General features: G+C 39.3%; 1 protein-coding gene across 2 annotated transcripts; it reads left to right on the plus strand.

The window, feature by feature from the left end:
- Positions 1 to 312: 312 nt before the first annotated feature.
- Positions 313 to 24,809, plus strand: AZI2 (5-azacytidine induced 2). Of its 2 annotated transcripts, none has more exons than XM_066194168.1 (8): positions 313 to 557; positions 8,814 to 9,043; positions 12,054 to 12,179; positions 12,496 to 12,595; positions 14,241 to 14,389; positions 16,799 to 16,860; positions 19,578 to 19,693; positions 22,415 to 24,809. In XM_066194168.1, exons 2-8 carry the CDS (start codon positions 8,819 to 8,821, stop codon positions 22,801 to 22,803), a joined length of 1,167 nt encoding a protein of 388 aa, XP_066050265.1. In that variant the 5' UTR covers positions 313 to 557; positions 8,814 to 8,818; the 3' UTR covers positions 22,804 to 24,809. The 2 variants fall into 2 exon arrangements, with proteins under 2 accessions (XP_066050265.1, XP_066050271.1); XM_066194174.1 differs by lacking the exon at positions 313 to 557 and adding an exon at positions 605 to 815.
- Positions 24,810 to 27,921: the final 3,112 nt, after the last annotated feature.

Raw genomic sequence — 27,921 nt, forward strand, 5'->3', positions numbered from 1 at the left:
CGTGGTGACCCTGCCTTGGCGGGGGGGTTGGCCTGGATGATCCCTAGAGGTCCCTTACATCTCTAACAATTCCCTGATTCTGCGCGATCGCTCCAGATGGGAACGCCGACCCACAGCACCTCCCGTGCCGCTCGGGGGCGGCGGCAGTCCCACCCACGGCCGGGCGGAGCCAGCGCTCGGCCGCGCTTCCCGAGGTGCCCGGCCGGGCGGGGCGGCCGCCCGCTTGCACGCCGGGACTTGCAGTCCGCCCGCCCTCCCTCCCTCCCTCCTCCCTCTCCCGGTCAGGCGGCGGGGCCGCCTCTCTCCTTCCGGGAACGGCGCTCGCCCGTTGGCGGGGACCGGGAGCGGCGTTTGTTGACTTCCTCGGAGGCGGCGGGGGCGGCGCCGAGCCCCGGGAATTCCCCGCGGTGGCGGAGGCCGAAAGCGCGGCCGGGCCGGCGGGGTGGGGGCGATGGGCGCCCGAGGGGGCCCGAGCGGAGACCGCGAGGGGCGGCGCTGCCTCCCCGCCGAGCTGAGCGCCCGCCGCTGACCCGCCCGGCCCAGCGCGGCCCGGACAGGTTGGTCCCGGCGCGGGGGGGAACGCGGGGCGGCCCCGGCCGGGGCTCCCCCGGGGTGCGGAGGAGCTTCGTGGCCCGCGGAAGAGGAGCGACTCCCCCTGGGAAAAGAGGCTGGTCTTTCGTTTCTCCCCTTGAAATAGAGTCGTCCTCGTAGGAACCCAGAATTGTTAGGGTTGGAAGGGCGATCATCTAGTCCAATCCCTCTGCCAAGGCGTGGTCATCCCGAGCAGGTTGCAGGTGACACAGGAACGCGTGCAGGTGGGTTTTGAATGTCTCCAGAGAGGAAGACTCCGCGCCCTCCCTGGTCAGGCTGTTCCAGTGCTCTGTCTCCCTCATATAAAGTTCTTCCTCGTGTTGAAGTGGAACTTGCGGAGTTCCAGAAGGAGCAGGCTGTGGGTCTTGTGTCTTGTCCCTGCCGGGTCACACTTGGCCGGAATACGGGGTCATCCCGTGGGGGGACGGTGAGCGAGGCTGACAGGTACCTCTCCCAAGCTGGGCGTTGAGCCTCGGGCAGGCAGTCAGGCTGGTTACAAAGCTGCCTCTGACCAAGCTGAAAAACTCTCTGGCTTCTTGAAGCTGCGGCTTGTGCCTTGGTATAGGGGGAGTCTGGCAAAGGGAATGAGTAAAGTAGGACTGTGGGTGTGAAAACAGCAACATGATGGAATATTGGAGCCGACAGGATTGCTAATGCTCCGGGCTGTGTTAGTTTGGAAGAAGAGAGCGCAGATGAGCGTTGAGGTAGTTGCTAGTGGTGCTTTCAACTTTTAAGAAATTGCCTCTTTGAATCCTGGTGTTTCACCTGGTAGGGAAAATACCCTTATCTCCTTAAATAAATCGCTCCCCTAGCCGCTTAGAAGTGAGTGTCAACTCCAGTGAGTGCTTTTAGGAGCTTTTTGTTTCTTAAGGAATCTTTTAATTTCCTCACTGCTTTTCTCTGTATGTATGCAATAAAATCAGTGTGCTGGAAGCAGACTCTGGAAAAAGTGGAGTTAAGGGAGAATTATTGCCAGGATAGTTAAGTCCACTCTGGACTCCAAAGGTCAGTTTCTCTTCTGTGACAGTTCTCTGGGAAATGTTGTTATGGGCTATGGGAAACATGTTATTTCCTGGAAAGTGGTGTATGATCACGTGCTACTAATAGTCCAAGTTATCTGTTCCCACATCTGTTCTAGAATTTTAGTAATTCTACTAGAATTGCTGTAGAAACCAAAAGAAATCTAAGATAATGACTACCTTTTGTTGTTTGAATAGTTGCTCTTTAATAACCCGACTCTTGTTAGAAGTGTTTATCAGATAATTGCCTTATAACTTAAGTAGGTGGCTATTGCCTCAAATTTTAAGCAGAATTTTTTCATCTAAACTCTCAGTGAAGTCACAAGTGGTTGACTGAACTCTAGAATTGACTATATGAAGGGTTTAGCCACCTTCTCACTCCCAAACCCCATATTTTTTGCTAAAATTGATAGTTTTGCAGAACCTTGTGTGCAGAATATGCAGTTTAGAAAAGTGTGAGATGACCATTGCCCGAATACTAGCTAGGTTATGTTTTACAATGGAAATTAAATAGTAAAAAGTTTTTCAAAAGAGCAAAGAGGGTGAAGTGACAGCAAAAATGGGTAACAAATAGAGATAGTTTTAAGATTGCCTAAATTTCAGCAAGGATACTACTTTGGTTTTTAGCATATCTCTTTTTTCTATGTGACACTCAAAAGGTGGGGAAAGTGTGCAAATTATTGGTCAAATATATGAACAAACTGTGCTTAGTGTACTCTAAGCAGAGAAATAGAATAATTTAATCTCATAGCATTGGGAAATCATAGAGTTTGCGTAGAGATGCAAATGCAGTAACATTTGTTTGTATTATTTCAGTAGGTGCACTTAATTGGAGATTGTGCACTCTAAAAAGTTAAATGTGGGTTGCCTAGTTGGGAAAGTGGAAACTCCTCTGTCACTGCACATGCTATCCATATCTGGTTTCTTTAAAACAGAATTTGAAGGAAAAAAGAGAACATGTAGAAGAAAACAGAATAAAATGCAGTGTGGTTTTACCTTTTGATGTATGTTTTCATTCTTTCACAGGAATTTTATAGACAGAGGAAGTCTGACAGTCCATATTAAATAAAACAGTGATAATGAGATCCAGTTTGCTAAGATGGCAATGATAGGATTAGCAAAGCGGTCAGGATAGGAACCAGCTTGGCAGGAGTCAGTGGGAAGTTCTGCTGAAGGAGACTCCATACCCTGTGTGCCTTATCCATTTGGAATCAGTCTTATGTTTTTGCTAAATGTTTATACTGTAGTTGCATTGATTAAATAATTTACATGATTATACAATGTTTTTATGTGGAGTTCTTAGTGTATGAAATTGTAGTTGCAACTGACAGGACCTTTGGGGAGAAGAAATTAAGTTTGGGAGGATAAGTGAAGCATAACTGGCTTGAATATCCATTTCGAAGCTGCTAAGTGGAACTTAGGTTCAAATTACCGGGTTTGTCTAAAATATTGCCATATAAATCTGAATATAGAATTTTAGAAGACAGCCCAAGTTGAAAAGGACCTGGGAAGATCATTTGGTCCCCCTGTAAAAGGGAGCCTGGATTAGATTTGCTGGCATCCTGTCCAGTTGTGGCTTGGAAACCTACTGATGTTGTGTTAGTGAGTTGCAGGATGGCTAAAAGGCCATCGGTGACACTCACTTTCCTTCCAGTTGCTGTAACAGGGGAGGCACATTTCCAGTTGAATTAAAAGTCAATGCAATTACATAAGGCTTGTCACTGAACTTGTGAACTTACTGAATGGTAATTAATCTGACAGTTTAATTGAATAGAAGGAAATGTGATTGGGAGGTAGGACCTGCTGTTTGGTTTTCAAAAGAAGATATGAAAAAAAAATCCAAAACAGATCCTCTAAACTTTTGGAAATAGTTATTCTGTGTAAACCTTTTGAAATGGGAATGAATGAACAGCAAAACGGTTTCAGTAACCTTTTGAGATACTTGTATTTGGTGCTAGAAGTGATTAACAGCCAAAAGCCACCTTGCTCCTACTTATGTTTCTTTGACAGTACTGCTTCTAATTAATTTCAGCATTAAATGTAATACTTTAATAAACAGGATTATATAATGCTGAAAGGATAATATTTTATTGACTCCCACTTCTGGGTTTTTATTTTCCCCCTTTTCAGGTAGTTGTCAGGGAAAGTGATTATTGTGACAGCATCCACAGAAAGGCAGGTTGAATGCGTTACATTGAGGATGCATAAGATTTTCAAATTAGCAGTGGAGGTACTGGAGTCTGACACTGTTCAGAGAAAGTAAAATTTATCAAGCGCTGTTGGCATAAAATGGGATTTTCATTGCTTTTCTGGTCCTTGTGAGAGTAGATTACTTATTGTAAAAACCTTGAAATTGAAAAAAAATTGGCTGTTGTACCTAAGGAGATTCTGCTTGGCTTTTGTAGCTTACCCAGATGTTCAGGACTGATGAGCTGCAGTGATCTGGTGTGTGAGCTTAGAGACAATGAGTTCCCATTTCCTGAGGGCAGTAAAACGAAAGTGCTCTGGAGGTCTGTTGTGGCTCACATGCTGACATGTTTCTGGAGGATCCCCGAGGACACTGAGACAGCCAGGCTGTGCCCCTGTGGTCAGCCACTCTCTGGGAGGGCCTCTGGACTTTGCCCATAGGGAAGGATGAACAGCAGCCAGAGTAGCAGCTACTGAAGTGTGTGTGAATTCTTTTTAAAAATGGAGCAAGTATGTGTAAAAAGTGATGCCTTTCTCTGTAGAACAGTCTGCTCACAACTGGAATCAAAGAGAGCCTAAGATTTCTGCAAAGTGATGGATGCTTAAAGAGACTGGAAGTCTTGCTTGTTTTAACATCTTATGTCAAATGCTCCAAGTACTGTGTGGAGTTTTTGATGCTGGCTGCAGGAATTCTGTATTATTCCTTGCTGTGCTGAAGTGTCTTTTAAAAAAAGGAAAAAAAAAAAGTCAGTACAGCTTTTCTGAAATTAAGGTGAGGGTTGTAACATGCTCACTAAGGATTCCTTTGGTTCAAAGGCATTTCTTGAATTTAAAGGGGTTTTTGTGTCTACATGCATATATGTATACCCTTCTGTGTAAGGCAAGATAAATCAGTACAAAAATTACGCTGTTGTTATCAACAGCTGGAAACTGTTCATACTACCATTATGAAGTCAAACCCTTGGAGTCTGGAAGGCAAACAGGAAAACAACCATCTTGAAATTATTTGCATTTGATATTTGGAAATATTTAGAAAGCTGTTCTATTCTCTTTCAAATCAACCATTAGGCCAAAATGAGAATCTGCTTCATACTGGGAAAAATTTAATGTAATCCTGCTTTTACTATCCCTCCTTCTGATCCAAGAATAAGATTAGCATTTCAAACTACAGAGCTCTGTTTGTGCAGTGGTCTGTTTGCTATTAGAGCCTCTGCATCCCATGTTCCTTGTATGTAGAATGTGTTTTATATTTAACTGCCTCCCATGGTGTTAATGACTAGTATTCATAAAGCTCTTTAAAGAGAAAAGCTATGTTTCTGCCAAGCATTAGTAAGATATGGGAAAACATTCTTTTGCTCAAGATATTTATTGAATTGAATTAAAGCTGTTCCATAACCTATGTTGAGCAACAGAAGTGGTTCCTGTTAATTCTTCTTTTCTTCACATTTAAAACATAAGTGGTGCCACCTCTTCAAACTCATTGGCTTATAAACAGGGAACATAATTAGTCCTGCTAGAACTTAATACTGTTTCCCATCAACAGTGTATTCAGTTTGGGTGTTTTGTTTGTTGGCTTTTAGACATTAGTTATTTAATACAAGCAGTAGTACCGGTCCTCAGCTAATATATTTATTTTTGGACATGAAGGTTAAAGTCCTTTTAAGTAGGCTGTTTTGTGTGCAGATCATTATAAAGTGTAAATGCAATATATTTATCACAGGCAAAGTATTTACTTACTGTGCTGAAGTAAAGGGAGTAAAAAGTATTAGGGAGACCTTTCTTGAGATGATGGGATGTGTCGTAGATGGGATTGTGAAGTTTGCCTTAAGGAGGCAGAGATGGACATCAGTTGTATTCATAGACATTGACTTGTCAGTATATTACTTCAAATATTTTAGTGAGAAACCTTTCACTTGAACAGGTTACTGTAGGACAGATTATCTCATGAATTGCAGCTCCAGAGAGGTCAAAATTCACTCCGGTGTTTCAGAGTGTCAGCTCTGGGGCATTTTCAGCAGTGCATACAAGTGTGACTTGGAATCAGGAGAAGTCAAACAGATTAAAACACGGCAGAAGTCTGTGGTTGGACTTGGTGAACCATCCTGAAAGCCCTTCTGGCATCCTTCTTCTAGATTTGAGGAGTTGTAACCTGTGGAATAATCAAAGCACTTCTTTGATTGCTGCTGTGAGTTCATGTTTTTAAAATGAGGTAATATAGTACTGGAGAATCTAAATTTTGATTCTTGTCCTTGGGTGAAATTAAAGACTACTGCTGTAGTCAGGGATTTCTTACAGATGTAGCCTCTTTTTCTATACTGAGGGTTTCTGTCTATCCTGACAGCAAAAAAAGCTAGTTGAGTTGTGCATTTCACCATGGCCTCCTATAGTACTGCTGATCTGGAACTGTTTAATGGCAGCTTGTCATCACTTAGCAATACCATTAGTCAAAAATGTGTATATTGGACTTTTTGGTACTGTTATCTTGAGTGTAGAAATTTAGAAAAGCATGCAAACAAAGTCCCTTTGAATTATGTGGAATTATATGCTTCTCTTCTAAATAATACCCAGTTCTGGATTAGAGGGCAGCATCAGAAAACCCGAGTTGAATAATGGTATAAACTAAATTAGGTCTTTCAAGTAAAAAAATGTTGGAGTAACTGGTCTTCCTAGCAGGTGCAGGTTAGATGCGTACTTGAATTTATAAAATAGTATTTCTGTATGCTGGGTCTTATTTGCAAGGTGTGTTTCTTTCTTGGAAGCTCACTTTTAGTTAACAAAATGCAGAATAAATATGGTCCTGTTTTCCCATATTGCCATCTCCTGGTAGCACTGATGTGTGCAAGAAACAGGGAATTGTATGATGCTGGAGTTTAGGAGCTATAGGAAAGCATGGGGGCAAAGATCTATTTTATGTACAAGGTCACAAATCTGCTGCTTTTTTCGAGAGATAATGATAAGCTGTGACACTTCTTTAACGGCATTTGAGTCAAGTGTTCCGAGAAAAGCAGATGTGTTGCCTTGAGAGGGCAAGCTCTTGGGAATTTGATGAGATGGGTGACAAGACTTGCAGGGCCTTTGGTGAAATGGGGGAGGATAAACTGGTATGTTATACTCGTCTTGGAAGACAAAATGAGCAATTCCTTCAGTCATTTAATGGAGTTTGAATGATGTGGTGCTTTTGGTCAAGGTCACCTTGTGCATGGAGTGATACTGTTCTTACAATGAAAAGGAAGCAAACCTTTTTTGCAGGGTTCTTTCTACTAAAATATCACAGAAATCACAGAGCACTGAAGGCAGAACAACAAGCAAGGGAAGCTTAGGTTACTTTTTTTGTCAGAATGCATCAAACAACGTACGAGGCATCTATTCACCTCCTGAGCATAACCATTAAAAGGAGTTCAGCTTTGGTTTGTAGTGTTCTTGTCTTTTTTTCACTGTTGAAAAACTCCACTGCTGTCTTATTTAGTAGAAATGAGCTGTCACAGTTTTTTGTCATGTTGTCTAACTGGCTTGGAGCAAATTGAGACAAATGTGATAACAGCACCATTGTTCAGCAGTAGCTGTACTACGGCTCTTCATAATGCTGCACTCTAAAAGCTTTCCAGCATGGTGAGAGAAATTTGACCATATAGACAAGCTCCAGGCCTTTACTTCTCATAATCTATAAACAAATGGAAGTCTAGTTTGAATTCAAATAGCAAATACACAGTAGAAAACAGCAATTGTGGCCGTGGGGCTTTTTTGCACTAATGCCTGCCTTTTCTGCAAAGTTCTGCTGACCAAGTTGGTTTTCTGTTGAAGTAAGTTTTTCCTGCAGTACAAAAAGCTGTCTTCATTATGCTCAGTTCTTTCATTCCAGCATTTCTGTTGGTTCATTAGCTTATCATCAGGAACCTAAGGATTTGTTGAAGGGGAAAAAAACAAAAGTCTGCTTTTCGTAGAAGTCACATCACTGGCTTGTTTAACGGGGGGTAGTATTATCAGGCACTTTGTAGCAATTCTTAGTATTGCATAGGAATACAAGTAATTTTGATGTTCATAACTAAATGCAATGTGTCTTTTTTTAATTGGTTGCCTGTGCTTTGGAGGTTGGCTTGTTTTTAAATAAAACCCCAAAACTTGTTCCAGATAACTTATAACTCTTAAGGAAAATGCTTTTGGGAGTTTTCACTTAAGACCTGTTGCTCAAGAAAATATATAGAATTTCTTTATGACAGTATTTTCTTTTTGAATTTTTTGCTATGCCTAGATGACATATGTTGTAAGAAAAACTCAGTGTAACATCTACTTTGCATTTGTCATTCAGATGGATCTGCCTGATATGTTAAGAGTGATGCTTTACTAATTGTCAGGTTCTTGTAAGTTTTCTCCACACATGTTGAGGCAGGTCATGTTACTGTGCATGTTTTCGTTCTCATCACATTTTCAGTCAAAAACCACTGTAATTGTTGTTCAGAATGAGGTTTTCTACTGGGACCAAGGAAAGAATAGCTGCTCATGCAGTCTCTTTAAGGACGAACAAAAGTGTACTTGAGATTCTGTTTTAAAGTTTGGGGAAAAATATAAGTATTTGCATTCAAAAATAACGAAACTTTGGCACTTGTGCTCAGGAACCACAGGAGTTGATTTGTTGGAACTGTACTCTCTTTTGCTGCTCAGTGCTGGCTTGCAAAAGCTCTGATTTAATATTCCTTTGGAGTTAGATAGTTGGTACCTACCCAATTCTACATTGGTGTTAAGACTTAATAAAAATGAATTTGAGGTTCATACATCTGATAGGTACTCAAAATATTTTTATCAAGGAACAGGGAAACGTGTCTTTTCTAAACAGTGTATTTTAGAATAAAAGGTAAAACGGATTTCAAGATTTTTCTGTGATATTAAGATTCTTCCTGATTGTTCCGTCTTGTCATACTTAGACAGAAACACCCTGCAGTATTATTTTGGAAGGTTTTCAGACTCTTGATGAATTTGTCTTTGTGAAAACTTAGCACTTATATCTGTCTTTTTTAACAGCTGTCATGGAGGAGTTGGTAGAGGATGACATCTGTATTTTGAACCATGAAAAAGCAGACAGTGCTCACAAGAGAGACAGCGATATTCCTGTTCCATCCTATAGTGGAGATGAGTCTGTTGCCTCACACTTTGCACTTGTCACTGCATATGAAGATATCAAGAAACGACTGAAGGAGACAGAGAAGGAGAACTCCTTCTTAAAGAAAAAAGTGAGAATTTTAGAAGAGAAGGTAAGAAAATAGTTGCTATACCAGTGTCTGGTAGCATCTTCTCTTTTGCTCCTGGATGGCAGAGAAGAAGGTTAAGGATTCAAAATATACACTTAAAATCATTTCCATGGTAAAAAATTTTTGTAAATTATTTTATTTGTTTAGGTGAAATGCAGTTTGTTCCTCTAATAGCATAGTTGTGTTATACTGGCATTTTTGATACTCACTGGGCACATATATATGATGCAATGCAAAGACAGTGATTTTGATTCAGACAGATGTGCAGTTGCATAGAATTTATCACTGTAGTTTGGGTGCCTCTTTATGGTGTTTATTAGCTTGGGCACATGTGACACAGTATTGTTGAACAGTGAGGTGCAAAGCTTGTAAATTATCAGAATCCAGGAATTGTCTATTAAAAGACTCCTTTGGGCTCAGCATATCAAAATGATAAAGAAGAATTGGTTGCTAAGAATATCCAGCTAGGTCAAGCTAATCACAACCTTGAGCATGAAATACAAAGTTGCAATGCTTATCATAGATGTTGGCTGGCTGGCTTTTGATGCAGTAATTCTAAAATGTAAATGTATCTTGGAATTTGTTTTCTCAGCAGTTTCTTGTGGCCAAAAACTAGTGAAGTTCATTAAAACTAAAAATTGACCAGGGCACAGGTTTTTCTCTGCAAGTAATGAATGCTGTCATTAAACATAGATCCCTTGTTCAGTACTGAGTATCTCTGCACTGCAGAAGTTCTTGACTTTGATAGATTGCTTTCTTATATAAGATGCAAAGATAGATCCTAGTGTTAGAGCTGAGGCATTTTTTAGGAATTACTCCTAACTGTATGCTACTGTTTCTTAAAAGCTTTCCAATTGTGTATTATTTTGTAGCATTGGAATGAAGAACTTGAGTCACACTTGGCACAGCGTTGAAACACTTATTCAGGAATTCTTGGTGAAGACAGGATTGACTTTTTGTCAAAAAGCAAAACTATCCCAGGACTTCCTTTATGTAAGGTCTAGGGGGGGATGTTGGGAAGAGGAATAGGGCTTTAGATCTAATATTCTCTGAATTACACATGCTGAGTGTAACATCTTTTATGTGGTTACTTGTAGAAGAAGGGAATTCAGGTAACCTCACCCCTGATAAGTAACAGCTGTGTTAATTACCCAACACAGCCTGGCCCCTGATGAGTCACAGCTATATCCGGTAAAGATCAGTGTGATAAAAGGGAGTGGGTTAGGTGGTGGAGGGGAACCATGACGAAGGATCTTGGGGAGAGAGAATCACTGCTGTAAGGTCAGTCTGGGTCTGCAGTCAGAGCCTGTTGTTGGAACCTGCAGCCACAGTCTACCTAGGTAAAAGCCTGCAGTCAGAGTCTGCAAACTGATACATGCAGTCATAGTTTAGCAGGAAATAGCCAGCAGTCAGAAGCTGCAAGGGAAACCTACGGTAGGAGCTTGCTGCAGCCAGAGTCAGTGAATGGTTGGAGTCAGGATGGCTGAGCTGTAGAGGGCAATAAACCAGGACCCTTTTCATGCTGTGATGAACAAGAAGTCTGTGTCTCAGCTCATTTCTACTGTCTTAACAAGAGGGCTGCTGCAACGGTTACTCAAAATCACAATAAACGGGATTTGACCTTGGCAATTTCTTTTGCCTTGTGTCTTTTGGTTTGGCCTTGTTCAGCTTTATTCTCTTGAAGATGACACTTTGTTTTCTGTAGAGAAAACTTTTTAGTATGTGAATCCTATAAAAATGTTTCTATGAGGGAGGTGTATTGAGAAGGCCAAGACTGTTAGTGACTTTCAGTCTTTGTCAGTAGCTAATATACCTGAGTTACCCTTTGGAGTTTTCGGTTTCAACGTGGATGGAAACTTCCAGAAAACTTTTTAAGGCTTGTGTTGTATTTGAGCAGCTTTGTTATGGGGAGAAAAATATAAAGGACAAAACCTAAAAAGAGTCATACATATAGGGGAAAACAAAAATGCAAAGAGCAGGAGCATCAAGCTTTGTGGCTTGTTTTCCCATACTTTCTTTCAAGCAAACACTTAAAAGAGTAGATATTTAAGGTAGATACGTGAGTGTTGATGCTTTGTTTTAATAATCTTTTGTATGTGACTCCTAATTTTTAAGAAAATATGTGCAAATCTGTTTTGAATATCTGAGAGGTACACTGTTTAAAGGAAGTGTGCAGGGTAAAAAGAATGAAAAGGAAAATGCAATACTTAATTAAAGCAAGAACTTTTTGTATGAATGATTGTAATTTGATGTAAGACTTCCTGTCTTACGAAAAATTCTGAATCTATTTTAACTCTGTTCCCCTTTTTCTACCAATCCATTTGGTAGTGCTTATTCTGCCTTGCTTGTCTTTTGCCATAGCAGGCAGTGAGATGGTGATCATCTGAAAGTTCATAGTTATTTGTAAAATAATTCTGCTTTGGCTTTTCTTACATAAATACACTGGGACAAAAAAAAAAATCTTTACTTGCATTATGAAGCATTTAAGAAATGATGTTTGGTTTTCTTTGAACTTTCTATATGTTGTGCATGTTCTATGTGCTTAAAACTCCTTTTTCAAAAAGCAGTTTACGTTTTTTCAGAGCCTGGAAAAAGTATGATTAAGGGATTGTCAGTGTGAGTAATCATGACTTATGAATGGCTTTTAAGTACTTATAGGAGTGAACTCATAGCAGTCTACTGGAAAGTGTCCCTGTCCATGGCAGGGGAGTTGGACTAGATGAGCTTTTAAATGCTCTCTTCCAATTCAAACTATTTTATGATTCTATAAATTAGTGAGCATTAAGTATTGTTAATTATTTCAGAATTTGTTGACAGCCTTTGTTGCACTTCCGTAAAAAACTTTGGCCAGTATCAGTGTATTTGATTAATTTATTACCTAAACTGAAAAAAAAAAAAAAAAGGAAGAGCTGTTAGATTAATATTGCAGACACACCATTGCCTTTTTAAGATTTTGAAGTTCTCAGCATAACATCCAAAATTTCTCACTTCTGCTTGGTGTGTTAACGCTCAGGTGCTTGGCTCCCGGCTGGAAGAGGAATGCAGCTCCGTTGGGCGGGAACAGGTCAATAAGGCCTACCAGGCCTATCGAGAGGCCTGCATCGACCGAGACCATCTGAGGAGCAGACTGGAGAAAATGGTGTGCCTTTTTAACTAATGACTTCAATGCATGCTTTGTCAGTACTGCATAGTTTGTATATGTTTACTGTAGAATGAACTTTGTATACCTAAGATCTGTGGTGTTGGTTTTACCACTCTTTTAAAGTATGACAATACTTTCTGTAGGAATAACGATTTAAAGTACCTCGGTTTTATTACTGGGCTAGAATACTGCTAAAAATTCAAAGCAATATTTTTTGTTGTTGCATTTGTTCTAAAATATTTAATTGTCAGACATGATAGAAAAATGCTTCACAAATTATTTTGGGTTGGGGTTTTTCCCCCTCTGAAAATAGGCGAAAGAAAGTGCGGAATCCTTGAAAAACTTGAACGAACAGTTGCAATCTAAAGAAGTTGAGCTGTTACAACTAAGAACCGAAGTGGAAACTCAGCAAGGTATGCATTTGGTTACTTCATCTTAAGGTGTGTTGAGGAGCTGTAGTGGATATATTGTGATCTCGGGGCATGAAGAGGTTTCACCCTATATAGGGGCAAGGTAAGGTGCTTTGAACTTGTCTTCATTCTTTTGAATGGTGACGTGTATGTTCTGAGGCTGTTGTGTTCTTCTGCCATAGATGATTTACAAATTTGAGAAATGGGCACCACCTGACAGTTTATAGGCTGTGTCATGTACATCTCTGGACCCCACCACCTTTTCCTCAGAGCAGGGCAGAGGCCTGTTCAAGTATAAAGATCATTCAGTCAATCCCACTTCCCTCTGGCACTTGCAGAGGGTCCAGTATATTGCTTTGTCTCGCTGTTGGGATATGACAAATACAAGAGGATGTTGTATAGCAATAGCTGCAGTCCCCAACAGTTATTTAGATGGCTGGGAAATGAGAGAAGATAGAAAGATGTTGGTTGTAGAGAGCCTGGTGAAAAGAGGAAGGAGAAACTAACAGCATATCCTGGCAATTCCAAAAGCCCAAATCCAGCTTCTCTTGCTGCAGTTGTCAAGAGTGCTCTATATGTGATAGACATGTAAAACAAAACACCATGGAAGAAAAAAAACCCCTTGATTAATTTAGTTACAAGGAAATGCCATCTGTATAAAGTTAGAGATATGGACTGACTCCAGAGACTATAGAAATGCAGTCATTTGAAAGACACTTTTGAGTATGGCTGTGCTTGAATTGGATTACTCTTTAAGAGGACCTTATGCAGTACACTACTTCAATTGCACGAATGTTTAAACCTAGGAAAACAAACTGCAGGTAGTGCTAGTATCACTGTTGAGGACCTCATGGTTTCAGCAGGTAAGATTTGCAGAGTTTGTAAGGAGAGCTCTGAAAATGTGATGATTTCAATCCTTATCTGCAACTCAGTTTTACTTACAAGTAGACTCTGAGTACCTTGTTCTAAAAAAAAAAAAAAAAAAAGAATCAGTGTAAGTTAAGGTTGTTTAAATTATTAAATCTGGAAATAAGTGTACCATGCAGTTGAAGACTTGTGGGTTTTCTTCCTGCCATGTCCTTCCTTTTCTTGCTGTCTCACTAATGCCCTGCTACTGGTCTGATGGTAGCATCAGCTTAGGTTTCTTCTTACAGTGTGAATTGCTTCAGTCTAACAAGATTCATGTAACTTTTATGCTTTCCCCTTTTGTTTTGATTGTATCTTTTGTTGTTCTGTTTGGAACTTCTTGATACTAAACTTTGGGGAAAACTTAATGGTAAATAATGTAACCGTACAAATCTGAGGGCCAAAAGGCTCCTGTTTTCACAGCATGTAAGTATGCAAGTTGGCATATATGATGTGTGTTTGCCATAAACTGATTTTTCTCTTTCCAGTGCCTTTTTATGCTGGCCTTTTTCTCTGTGTCAAATCTCCAGTGCATTCCTAGAAAGTAGGGCTCCATGCTTTAAAATCAGAAAACAGACCACCTCTGCCAACAGCAGTACCAGTGTTATATTTCCCTGTTGCCATAGACTCCAGTTTCTTTGGAATATGATGTTTTTGAAGGGCATGGGCAGGTTGCATATTAAGTTACATTCGTTGGACTGAGATTGGAATCTGATTGTCTTGCTTTTTTTCTTCTTTACAGTGATAAAAAGTCTGAATTGTACTCAGGCTAGCTGGGAATTAGAGAAGCTGAACAGTGACCTGAAAGTGCATAGTCTGGAACAGGATCTAGAAAAACTCAAGGAAGAGTGCAATAGTCTCAGGAAGGAGTTGCAAAATTCCAAGCAGAAGGTACCTTAATTTTTAAGGAATTTCTGTATTAATGGTTAATTTTAAATCCCATGGTCAGTCAAAATCAAGGGTTAACAAAGATATGAAATGTACAGTTGAGTGCAAGATGAATACCTTGGTAAAATTAACATTAAATATTTTCATAAACTGTCATTTTTCTTGGAAATAGGGACAAGCTCCTCAGGGAAGTGTTCATGGCATCAAGCCTGTCCAAATTTAAGCAGCGTCTGGATGATGCTTTAAGTATAAAGTTTAGATTTAGGTAGTCCTGCAGGGAGCAGGGAGTTGAACTTAATCCTTAGGGGTCACCTCTAACTCAAGATATTCCATGACTCTATACAGGTGAGATTTCCCAGCCATTGCCTATATAATAACAGAAGATAAAGCTTTATGTTTTTATATAAGTAGCCACTGAAGTTCTGTGTAAGCTGGGCTACTAAGAAAGTTTGGGCAAAAACTGGTCTTTATTAATACTTGCTTTTTTTTGTTTTTTTTTAAACAACGGGATGCTAATATTAAAAGATGTTATGAACTTTGTTTAAGGAGGACTGGTGCTTCTTTTTAGGGCAGTTGCATGAAGCTTGTCAGGAAAGTACCTCTTTTGGCACCCTTCTTCTGGGGCAGATATCTGTTTTGAGGGACACATTTTGTAACCTAGATGTTGTTAGGATCTCAAAAAGAAAATAAGGATAACAGTAGCAAAAAGCAGTAAGTTATTGTCTAGTGCATTCTTTCTGCTTTCTGTCTTAACCTTTGATGAAAGGTACAGTGCCAGTCTCTAGGACCCTGCAGTCACATTGAAGTTACACAGTGAAGGTAAAACATTTAATGTCTTTGTTTAGGGAGGCAGACTGTTTTAGATCCCTTATGGTCATTAATAAGGATGATTATGTGATCTTGAATCACACAGCATTTGAGTGAGTCTGCATTTTTTTCCACTAGGTGGGGATAAAGCACGTGAAGTGTTTCCTTAACTTCCCTTACTCTTGGTTGTTTCACTTGTGTCTGGAGCTCTTTCAGGTGCCTTCAATAACTTGTAAAATATGAAGGCTTGCTCTAACTTGTGTGCAGTTCTGGTGTCTTCGGGTAACTCTAGAACAGAGTAACAGCTGCATAAATAATTGCAGATTGTATTGTGAGAGTGAATGATGTCAGAACAGACCAAAATAGCAGTTGTAAGGAATACTGCACGTGACACTGTTTAAATAATGTTTATGCCAGCAGCTTTTGTTGCACAGAACAAATACAGGGAACAGCTTTTTGTTTTGAGGCGTTTTGTTACGGGTTTTTTTTCTTATTCTTGGTTTTTTGTCTTTAATATAATTTCTTCTGGATCCTGGTAACTGCTTAATACAGGAAATAAAAAAGTGCATGTTTTCAATGTGGGGTAATACAGTGTGAGTTTTTTTAAGCTATGAATTTGAATCTTTGGGAGATGGTGAAAAAGTTCAGGAGGGGAAAATCTGTTAGGTGAAATACAGTCAAGTGTGATCAATGGGCATTAACAAATCAGCATTATTTCAACTCAGCTGGTTATTTTCATTATTATATATTTTCATTACATTAGTTTAGCTAACATGTAATGAAAGTAATAATGAAAATGAAGACAGGAAAACATGTTTTCAAATGTTTTCTACCTTAGGCAAGTGTGCTTTCTATTTTTCTGTACTTTTAGAGATTCTTACTCAAATTTTACATTGTAGTTGATTCAGTGTGTACAGGCTGGCTTAAAGCCACTGTAAAGGTACCAAATCTCTAACAGCTTTGGCTAGAGGGAATGGTAGGAAGGGAACATGGAAAGGAGGGTTATGAAAGGGAGGGAGCTCATCACAAGTGAGGGTCTAATAGAAACACAGCTAACAAAGTGAGCCCAATGTTTGATTTGTTAAACAGTCCTGGTAAATTCAGTGAGGCTGCCTGTATGTACAATTTTAAAGTAGTCGTTCAGACTGAAGGGATAAATTATGTTCTGTCAGAAAAATAACCTGTGGAAGTAAATCTATACTGAAACAGTACTAACTGCATTAACTTAAAAATCTTTATTTACTGTGTTAGGGAAGAAACAAAAAAAGACTGTTTAAAAAGCAAAAATTGAGAAAGACTTTTGATGTCCATTAAAAAAGTAACCAATCTCTAATTCTGAGAGTTCAGCTGTTTTTAAAAAAAAAAAAAAAAGTATGGAGGTGGCTGAGCAATGCCTTCATGTAAGTAGGCAGTTTAAGTATTTTTCAGTGGAAATTCTTAGTAGAAGTTTTTATTTCCCTTTTGAAACCCACTGCAGCTAACACAAATGAAGACTACTTGTCAATTTCAGTATGAGGGAATTGCAGTTTCAGTGCTGTTTTTTGAGAGAGCAGATCTGAAATCATGCTCATTCATTCTCTGTCTTGCCTTCACTCTGTTATGCAGGACCAGTCTCAAGAGGAAAATCCATTACATGGAGACCACCTTCATAGGCAAGACATCCAAAGGTATGAAATACTTTCAGTTTACTGAGGGACAGTTTGTTGAACAAGTAAAATATTCTTCTGGACTCTTTAGGTGTGTTATTTCAAGTTACATAATTTCACTGAAAGTTTAGGTATGGTTATTTAGCAAGATCATTGTACATTTTTTCTTTGTTATGTTTATAGTTCGGGATGATGATGATGATGAGCATTTATAGTTATGCCTGTTGGTGCAGTTACACCGTTTTCCACCAGAGGGAAGAGCAGCCCTTCACAACACCAGGCTTCAGTGCAATGGGCCTTGGTGCTTCCTTGGGATTTGAAGAGATGGGAAGGGAGATCAGCCACTGAAAGAGAACATACAGACAGTTCCCACTGTATGTCCTCTGGTGCAGTGATGATGATAATGCACACACAAATCACACTTTGTCCTTTCACCTTGACTGGATCCTTATTCCTGTGGTTCCTCCTGGAGCTTTGCAGACAGCCTGATGAAAGATGTTCTCTCGAGTCACAGCAGTGATCGCTTTGATCACTGCTCTGATCAAACTGATCATTTGATCAAATAATTATTGATCAGAGCAGATCTATTCCACCAAGTGGTGCTCAGGTGGTAGCTATCTAAAATAGCATATGGACAGTATAGTGTTTATGGTAATACAAGTACTGAATATGTCATAAATATGCAAAAATCTCTGGAGAAAACACTTGAAAAACCTCCTATGAGAAACATTCGTTGTAGCAAGCAATCCTGCTTTTTATAAGAAATGGAGGTATTTGCACTTAGTTAACTTTTTGGAAAGTAATTATTTCATTTTTGTGAGCAGCCTGCAAATCTGACTTTAAGATCTCAGTGTGCGGATCTAATTTGTTGTAGGTTTAAACAGGCTGTCATAGTGAAAGTTTGTATTACATGTTAGAAGGCAGTATAGGATAAACCTCCAGGCACAGGGAGTCCTCGGTTTTCAATTACAAATTCCTTGAAAATTAGACTTTACAATGGGATTCTAGCTCAGTATCCACAAAAACAATTAAAATCTGTTGCATGTGATTTAAGTGGGATTCTGGTACCTGCAGCCCTTTGCAAGATGCTTGTAAAAGTGCTGAATACACTTTAAAAAATTCATCCAAGCACTTTCCTTCTGGTTGGTGGCAGACACTGAGCTGTCCTTACATTCACCACTTCTGTGTTAAATATTGGACAGTTCCGGTTTGACATAACTAAAATTTTTGATCTTATTTTTTAGACCAAAACATGAGAATTAAGGAAGTGTGGTTGCCACATCAGCTTTAAAATTGTCACCTCTTAAGAGTTCAAAGAGCCAAAAGGAGTCTGCAGTAGAAAACCACAGGTTTAGCTGAACCTCCTGAAATATCAATTCTGAAAATTTCAACTTTCTATGTGTCAGAATTGCTGACACTTAATACATTATTTATTAAAACATCAGCTTCCTGTGTTAACAGAGCTTCATGAATCTGGATGTTTGTATTCTGGGGAAGTATTTCTGTGGATAGAAGTTCTATTTCTTTGTTTTAAGGGAACTCTCTTAGCATTGACTTGCATCATAGCTACTTCTCAGAGCGATTTTGAACACATTTGTGCTTGAAATTTCATGCAGGAGTGGTCCTATATTGCTATTTTTGAAGAGTAGCATTACATAAAGTTATAAAGTTTATTTATTCTTACTCATTTCATTAGCTTGAGATGTTGAGCCTTTTAGGTGAACGTAGTGAGGAAGAAAAAATTCTGGAAACTCTCACCCATTATATTTGTCTTCAATAAATGTGTTTTGGTGGACTGTTAAGCATTAAAAAAGCATTAAATCATTGATTTCATGTTTAAGTTGAAGTAACTACATCCTTATGTCTTTGAACACTAAGTTAATTATTAATCAACATAAATGTGATATTCAGTGAGCCTTTGCTAGCAATTTTACCAAGAAACATATGCTAATGCTGACTTCGTTTTTCTTTATTTTCTTACCAGTTATTAACCTGAAACATCAGTGTTGGAACAGTGCTGCTGTTGCTAAATATGTTTCTTGTATTATGCTGTCTTAGAGAATGAATTGGAACACAATTTTTTATACTGTCTGATAAGGCAGTGTATTAACATAAATTGGATGACTTGAGTATGAACGAGTGTGGTTTATATTTTAGTTTGGACTCTGTGTGTATGCTCAGTTTGGGTCTCTGGTATTTAGTGTGAATTCAGTGTAGCAACATGCATGGTATAAGACCCAAATACTGGGGTTTGATTATTTGAAATGACAATCAATCAATATTACTAAGCTCATAATACGTGTTGGGGTATGTGGTCATTTATTGAAAGGTATTCAGAGTTAACACTCTGCCTTTTTTATAACCTGGTGTCACTTTATTTAAAGTATTCCTTTTGAGATGACTAATTTTATTGGAAGATGATTAGTTTCAGATACTGAAATAAAAAAATTTCCTTCATATTTCTTTCCTTTGGGGAGTTGAAATTATTATTATTACCTAGTATGTCAATATATAATGCATTGTGTATTGTAATAGGCAAAAATCAAATAAAATGTACAAAGGTCCATCTGTTTAAGGTAATTCTCAGTACTGTTCAGTCCATTTACAGTTATGGTACTCTAACAAAATTTGCAGTGTGTGTCAGGCAAGAAGAATAACAGTTAACATTTGATAGGCATGTTAATAGGCTGCTTTAGAGGCAGCAGTATTTAACTTTTAATAAATTTTTGTTTTGAAAGTGTGCAACAAACATATTGGGACCTGAAGAGAGAAATGTCTAATTTGCGTGTAGTGACTGACAAGCAAGCTGAAGTTCTACGAAAACTGCAGAGGAACCCATCAGGAGCCAAGAAAGGCAAGTCAGTGTTTGCAGTAACAGACCTTACAAACACAAACTCTTGATTCAAGCTGTAGCATTTTAAAAATAAACTAGCTATCATATCTTATCAGAATCTCATCAATTGAAGTTGATAAGCTAGACTGTATTATGGTTCCAGCTTACCCATTTTCTGCTTTTGCTTCTGTCTCATACTGGTCAACTTCACACATAAAGGTGTTGCTGATGTGTTTTTTCTTCAGTACTGTATTCTGTTCCCCTTGTGGCTTTTTTCTCAGTCAAGTGTTGCTTATGTGCACAAGGCTGAGGTGTTAAGTTTACTCGTATTTGACCTTTTACCACAACTACTTCATATTAGGGGGAAAGAAATCTTTTTGCAGATGCAGTCTTTTTTTCCCAGTACAGAATATATGAAGTATTAAATTGGCAACATTTTAAAATCAGACTTTAAAAGACTGAAATTCCCTTATGGTTCCATATTTCTTTACATTGTATTCAGAAAAGTTGTCTTTTCTAACAAAATGCTACACAGTGTGACATTTTCTGAATGTCAGAATACTGGGGAAGCAAAACTGCCTTAAATAATTTTAAGGGTTAAATATTTTTCACATAAACTATTTAAAATTTCTGTGAACACTTTATCAGTCGGTTCTTCTGTCCCATACATATGTTTTTCTCAAACCAAATGCTAGACTATCAGTCAAACTGTGGTAAAGAGTTGATTTTCTTTGTTTTCTGCTCACTTCAATTGTGGTCTTTACTGTGCTCAGCATAGTGGTGGAAGACAGTGAACTTGGTTACAGTGTACTGGTGACAGTCTCTGATGTCCCTGTCCATTACCAGATCAAGACATTCTCTTTCTAAACAGCTCAGTGAGGTAATGACAGGATTCACCTCCCAAGCAGTCCCTGCCTTTGTGGTCAGCAATGACAAATGATCACTTTGTCTCTGGTACTTGGCTGATACAAACTGTCAACCCATTTTGTAGACTTGGCCTTATTGTTACCAGGTGAGTATGTGTTCCTACAATTCTAAAACACCTCTGTCAAATAACTTCAGCAGAGAAACTGGGAACTGAATGAGTCTAAATAATCTTATATCTGTCAAGGTTTAATGTGACCATATACTGTCTTTATGTTCTTTTTTTTTTGGAGTTACCTGTCTTGCCACTACTCAGCTACTGATTTTTGTCTTCCGCTTGGTGAGGAGTCTCATTTTCTGCGGTTCTTAAGCAGTTGTTCATCCACAGCCAGAGAAGGCATTCTTGATTGATCAGGAAACAATGGACTTTTGCCTTTTTATATGTATACTTCTTTCAGTAATTTTTCCATAAGTATGTGAGAGTGGACAGGTCTGATCTTGGTCATCAGCCACACTTATGAATGCAATAGAGATAAATTTTTGTTTACATTTAGAGACAAATCTTGGCTTATGCAAAATATGGGTGCAATTGTCTGAAGTCTTCCACTTCATATACCTTCAGTACTGATTTTCAGCATCTACAGAGCAGCTGCCATTGTCAGAGTTGCATTAATTCTGCAGAACACGTGTTCATTACTTTGTATGGGACTTGAACAGTATCAGTTAACAAGTGGATTTTACTTAGCTGTTATGTATGGAGGCATTTTCAACAAATGTGTGTGTTTGTGGGGTTTTTTGGTTTTTTTCTTGTTGTTTGAGGGGGTGTTTTTGGTTTTGGGTTTTTTTTTTTTTTTTGTGCAATTTCAATCTGTTTTCAGTGGATTCAATTTTTCTTGAACTTCTAAAGGTCTGTAGGCCTCAAACTGCTTTTTACCCCTGCCAGCACAAGGACACCAAATCCAGTGCCTTAGCATGTCTTTCAGACATGATGCCTGTGTTATTGGAACGTGGTTTGACCTGACATGCACAAATTTTCATTTATTGTGACAAACAGAAGTTGTATTCTTTGACCAAGATAGCAGCTTCTTTTTCTGTCCCTTAAGAGCTACAGTTAAAAATTGCAATTCATGCTCAAGATTAACAGCCGTTCTACAAATCTCTATGTAAGATGTGAGTTTAATGGCAGGAAGCACTGATCTGCTCTTGATGACACGTTTATGTACATTATCACTACAAAACAGTTACCTGCTTGTATTTGGCCATGTGTGTACATGTGGGTTTTCCATTTCAGGTAGATGCTGTTCTGTTTCAAAATCCCCCCCTTCGTAACAGTTTAAAACTCCTCTGGAATTTCACATGGCTGAACATTGCAGTCTGTCACTTTACTTTTGGAAGTCAGACAAGAGAACCTGTGGACACCATGTATTTCCCTCTTACTGCTTCATGGGCAGTGAGAATTCAGGTTTTGGGTGGCACAAGAACACAACTGTTAGAAGAATCACTAGAATAGGAAGCAGCATTCTGTGTTCTGCATCGGGCTAATTTCTCTAAGCGTGTGAAAATGTTTCAGCATTCATTTCGGTCTGGTCAGAAAGATCCATCCATTTATATGTGTTGAAATGGGAGTTGGGAGATATCCCTTGGAGTTGTGGGTGTGTTTTAAACACTGTGATTTCAGGATTTTGGGTTCATCTTGAGACTGGTGAGGGGGTAGTGTGTTGTTTGTAGCTTTCAAGTAGTTACTGAATATGGTCTGAAAACTTGTGGCTTGAAGAAACTGTGTTTAACATCCCTGCTAGACTGTAGTACATTTGGAGGACATGAAAAATGCATTAGGTAATGTAATTTTAAAATCTTTTTTTTATCTTCTTCCTTCAGCTGCCTGTACTGCACCAGTGCAATGTGTTGACTTGAACATTTCAAAGCTGAATTTGACATCTGGGGTAGTCTATAAAAACCTCTCAGAAAATGATAAAGCCCTTGGCAACACTGTGTCTCCCCCTCTGCTGAGAGATGCCCATGTCCCATCAGAAAGGGTGACCCTACAAGCCTGGACAGATGAGAGACCAATTCCAGCTGATGGCAAAACGTTTCAGGAACACCATTCTTATGGAAAGAGCTCTCTGGAAGATAATTCCTGGGTATTCCCAAGTCCTCCAAAGCCCAATGAGAATATGTTTTGGGAAATGAAAAATAACCCAACTTTGATAAACTGTCCAGCAGATTACCTGGATCAGTGTAATCAAAACTGTCTGCACAAGAGTTAAACAATTCTTAGACTGAACTGAGGCATTTTTGGAGTGATTCAGAATAGGCACCTTAATGCTCAAACTTTTAAGGAGAGAAAACAAATTGCTTGAAATGTTCTTTCTTTATTTTTAATTCTAGTTCCAAATCAGAAAGCCTAGTCTTTCTCTGCTGTAAATCAGGAGTGAGTTCCTTGATGTTAAAGCTGTGTTGGTATAATGTAAATACAAAGAAATCTAGCATGGGGCCTAGATAGTCTTGTACTGCAAATGACATACATTTGCCTAAGGTTACACTGAAAGTGAGTTTGTGGAATAAAACAAAATAATCCAGTTCTGTATTTGTTTGCTATTTGTATGTTATCAAGAAAATACTTGGTATCCAGTGTTAAAATTTGTGCCAGCCCTGAGCTTATATTTTGACAGTGTTCTTTTTCAGAATAAGACATAATAAGAATTAGATTCTCTCTTCTTCCTTTCAATTAGCTTTGATTCCTCTGGTTTGTAAATGTATTTTTCTGTAATTTTTAACCAAGAAAGGTAAGACTTTTTCTAAAAAATTTTTTCGACCTTGATTTATACAAGATAGTGGCAAGAGAAGAATCACCCCTAGGCTGTCCCGTTTCGATTGCCCCATTTAGGGCTTGATTGTGAATTGTGAGGGACTGTAAGTAATGCTGCTGAGCACTGTGAATCCTGGAGGTTCAGCTTGTTTCCCTCAGCTCCTGCTGAAGGAAGCTGCTGTAACTGCACAGCGGTGCTGCCACAGACCCAGCGTGTTCACAGTGCAGTTTTCCATATCGTGCCTCCTTTGCACAGCACCACAACTCTGACTCTTTATTCCTGTGGTGGTGAAGGCTACTAACTTTTTTTTGGTTAAAGAAGCAAAGCCTTAACTTAATCAGATTTGGTGTTGTTGCATTGTTGATACACAAAAATATGTATTTTTGTGGTGTCTTTAGTATGCCACTGAGAACCAGAGCTACTGGAATTCCAACTACCTGCTTTATAGATTAGGGGTGTCTAGGCGCTACTTTATCTTTTTTTCTTTTTCTTCTGAAGGTCATGAACTGTTTCTAGACAAATATAATTTATGTTTTGGGGTGGTTTTTTTTTTTGTAAACTTCTCTGCTTCCTATCTGGCTTAATACAACAGGGTTAAGTGAAATGTCTTGACTGCTCAAAAAGGTGAAGAAAAATGCTTTGTGTTTTAGATCCATGACACCTAACTTGTAATGGGCAGGAAGATATTTAATACTGAATGCACTATTTACAGACGTGTGGGTGGGTGAAGTATTCAGCTCCACAGATCCAGCTTAACATCAAAGTAATAAAAATTAATTTCACAGCTCTTTAGTAGCAAATTATCTTAAGATTGCTTGCAAATACGTGGGGAAGCTCTGGCTGTGGCACAGCCACAGAAATGATGGGCTGTAGAAGTGTTCCAAGGGCGCTGCGTGACCTCTGCGGCTCCAGACACTCTCCCCTGCACAGTAAGTTCTTCAGACAGAGCCCATCTTTCACTTTGTCTGTCAAAGGCAAAAAAAAAGCCTTCCAGATACCTTCTCCTGTAGTACAAAGAGCATACATAAACAATGTTTCCCTTCCACCAGATATTGTTTTTATCTTTCTATTATCTTGCTCACGTATACTGGCTTGTCTGTGATTAATGGAAATGGTGTCAGATGCTGGAATTTATTCTGACCAATGAACACAGCTGACTCAGGGGAGTACAATCTCTTGGAAAGTAATAGAACAAAATCCAATATGCATAAAACAAATCCAAGTCACTATGCTTTAGCTGATAGAACCAACTACCTATGTAATAACAAAGAAAACATTTCTCATGTGGCTGCATAAGCTATATGGTACCTAGTTCTAATGTGTAGCTTACTTTTGGGGTTCCCCACCTCAACATGACAGAGGTTTTCTGTTAAAGAATGTAATATCCAACAGGCATTAACATGATTTGTGCAATGAAGGAATTCTACTGTGTAAGTTATTTAATAAATTTATTTTTGTTGAAATTGGTTTCACTAACAAATTTCATTTCTGTATTTGGCACTAAAATTTTTACTGAAGTTTTAATTCCTTTATTGTGTATAAAATGTTATTCCAAATACAAACAATTAGATTTGAGGTTCATCACTTTGACTCAAGGAAAAAAGGCAGCCATCTGCTGTAGCCTGCTTCAGCATATTCTGGGAGAAGTATCCTCCTGGATCTGGAAACCTGAAGGTTTTAGTTACCTTAAGCTATGGTGCTTTGACTACTTATGTCAAAAGGTTCTCAGTCAGTCTGTCACATCCTGTGTGAAATTAGGATTTTCTGTGCAGAGCCTGAGAATTTCCAGGTTTTGCATTTGACCCTTGGTTTATATTGTGTTCTCTTCCTCCTCCCTCCTGGAGAAGGGAGCAGCAATGTTTGCTGAGAAGGACTTCAGGAGCACTGCTGCTAACTAGGGAAAGAGGGACTGATGCCAGAGAGCTTGCTGCAGGCAGCATTTCCAATCCAATCACTCACTGCCATGTCCAAGCTGTAACATTTGAAAAGGAAGTCCCCAGATTTGGAGTCACTTGGGAGCTCCCTGGCTTGTGAAGCATCTGTTGGTCCAAAGCTTACAATCAGATTTTGACTGAAGATGGAAAAGTTCTTTAAATCCATGCCACTAGTGGCCTACAGTGCTTTTTCCATTTTCAGAAGTGATATCTCAGCAGTGACAGCATATTACATGGAGAAGTAGCTGTAGTAATGGGGTTCTGGTGTTAGTGTGCATGTGTTACATAAAACTGTAAAATTGCATATAGTAAGGACCAAAGTTCTCAAATAATTATGTTAAATGACCCCAAGAAAATTTTAACTTGAATGCAAACTTAAGAACATTTTAAAACCTCCCCCAACCCACCAATTTGACAATTCTTAATTTAAGAAAGCACTAAGTCCATTTAACAGAAATTAACGCCAGCTTTTGGGGCAAGAGGAGGTTGTTGCACATTCAAAAGAGCAAATGGCAACTTGATGAATGTGTATTTGGTGAGTTGGATGAACCTTCTAATAACTTACATGTAAACTTGCACTGTTTGGTTAATTTTTTAGTGTTTTTAAAAGCTGGTAATTTTAAGTTTCCCTGCCAGTTTTGTGGTGTACTTTTCCTCATATGTGAACTGGCCATATTGAAGAAAGCAAACCCCCAAATTAGCTGTGATGCACTGTCCAATTTTTACAGCTGGAAAAAGAGAGGAACAGCAACAGACATATGGTGGAGTTACAGTAAAACAATGCCTATTCCAAGTAATGAAACACAGGCCCGTGTAAGTATCACATGAGCTGTACTGGTGGGATAAAGCAGATTGAATTTCCTTCCAAAACCAACTTGCAGCAGACTTTGACACTCCTGTGCTGAGACACCTGTAGCTTTAATGGTGCTGTGGGGTGGTAAAGGAAGAGTGAAGAGCTCTGGTACATGACTGACACCTGTGTTGTCTTCTGATCTCCAGACAGGCCCTGTGAAGGACAGTGGTTGCAGAATTGTAAGGTATTTCCCTGATTCTCTGTGTAGCTTGAGTATAAAAAAGGGTGTGTGGGGGTTTGATTTTTTTAATTAATATTTTTGAGGTTTTGAGGAGTCAGGCTTTTGACTCTCTTCAGGGAGAGTGGTGTTACTACTTGCATTTGTATGAACAGAGGGCAGTCAATGAAAACATTTTATGACCAGCAGCAAAGGTAAACACTAACTGAGTTGCAGTTGAACCACTAAAAAAACTCACCCTATGCAGTAACTGTCTAGCAAAATTAATTTAATTGAAACATTAAGATACAGTAATTAAAGTGGTAGGATGATCATGTTTGAGTATGGCTATTTGGTCGAGGGAGAAGCACGTAAGAAACACCCAGATGCTTACTGTTACTGAACCAATTTTTAACTAGGTGGAACATTTATATTGCAAGTGTATTTGACCGGTTTTTGATCAGCAGAGTAAACAGGATAGAGGAATTACTTGCAGGAATATGGAGCAGAATGGGTTTCTGGCTTGCAGGTTAATTTCTGGGTGACGTCTCAGACTGCAGTAGCTGTTCCACTGCCCTTTGAAAACCCTGTGCATTCCAAACTGCATTACATCTTTGGAGTTTGCGTTTTACTCTCTGAAGGCAAACTTTTAAATGAGTATATGGCACCTTCTTCCTCTTTCAGATCTTCCAGTTGTAGGGGGCTCCCCCCTCAGGAGTTTGAAGAGACCTTTAATAGAGCCAGAGTGTGCAGCCTCCAGTGAAAAATGGGGGTGTCTTGGGTGCCTGCCAAGTGCTCTGAAGAGGACAGATAGGCCCCTGTGCTGTGTTTCCTTACACTGATTAGAAGCCAGGGATGCCTCCAGTTAACCTGAGTAGGAAGGAGAGTTTACAGCTGAGACAAAACCAAAACTGAAAGTAATTCCGTGGTATGAGTTGTCATGTCATGGTACTCATTCTTTTATTTAAACTTTAAATAAAAGATGTGAATGCAATTCAATTCAGGATCTGCACAAGATACTAAATGAAAGGTGTGAAACCAAGAATTCAAAGCTAGAGAACATCACATTAAGGCCAGAGGTGTATTATAGAGGAAGCTGATGCGTGATCCAAGGGCCAGTCCTGGCTCTGAGTGCATACCAGAGTAAACAGAGGAGTTCCAATAATCCAGATGTAGGAAAAGAGAAATGGCTGACAGTACTACTCAGTACATGGAATTCCAGGTGTGACAGCAGTGCAGATGTGAGTTGTGGCTGCTGTTTCACATACAGCCTATATTGAAAGTTAGGGAGAAATAGCTGCAGGTTCACCTGAGCTTTGTTCCATTCCACCCATCCATTCCTCCCCTGCAGTCCTGCCCACTGCCCTGGGGTCCCCCTCACCTGCTGCACACAATTTCTGCTGAGCCAGAAAAGGAGACCTCCATTGCTGGTGCGGTTGTCTGACTCAGACCTGAGTCACAGCTGAGTATGACGCAGGTGAGCCCTCAGTGCAGGCACACACCACTGGCAGCAGCCAGCACTGCCCCTAAGAGAATGCTCACTCCCACTTCAATCTTCTGGGGAAGGGCTTTTGCCAACACTTTCAAACACCCAGGCTGGCTTTCCAGAGATTGAAAATATAGCACATTTT

This window comes from Chamaea fasciata, unplaced genomic scaffold (genome assembly GCF_029207755.1).
Source record: "Chamaea fasciata isolate MVZ Bird 193981 ecotype frontalis unplaced genomic scaffold, bChaFas1.0.hap1 SCAF_1, whole genome shotgun sequence".
Taxonomy (NCBI): domain Eukaryota; kingdom Metazoa; phylum Chordata; class Aves; order Passeriformes; family Sylviidae; genus Chamaea; species Chamaea fasciata.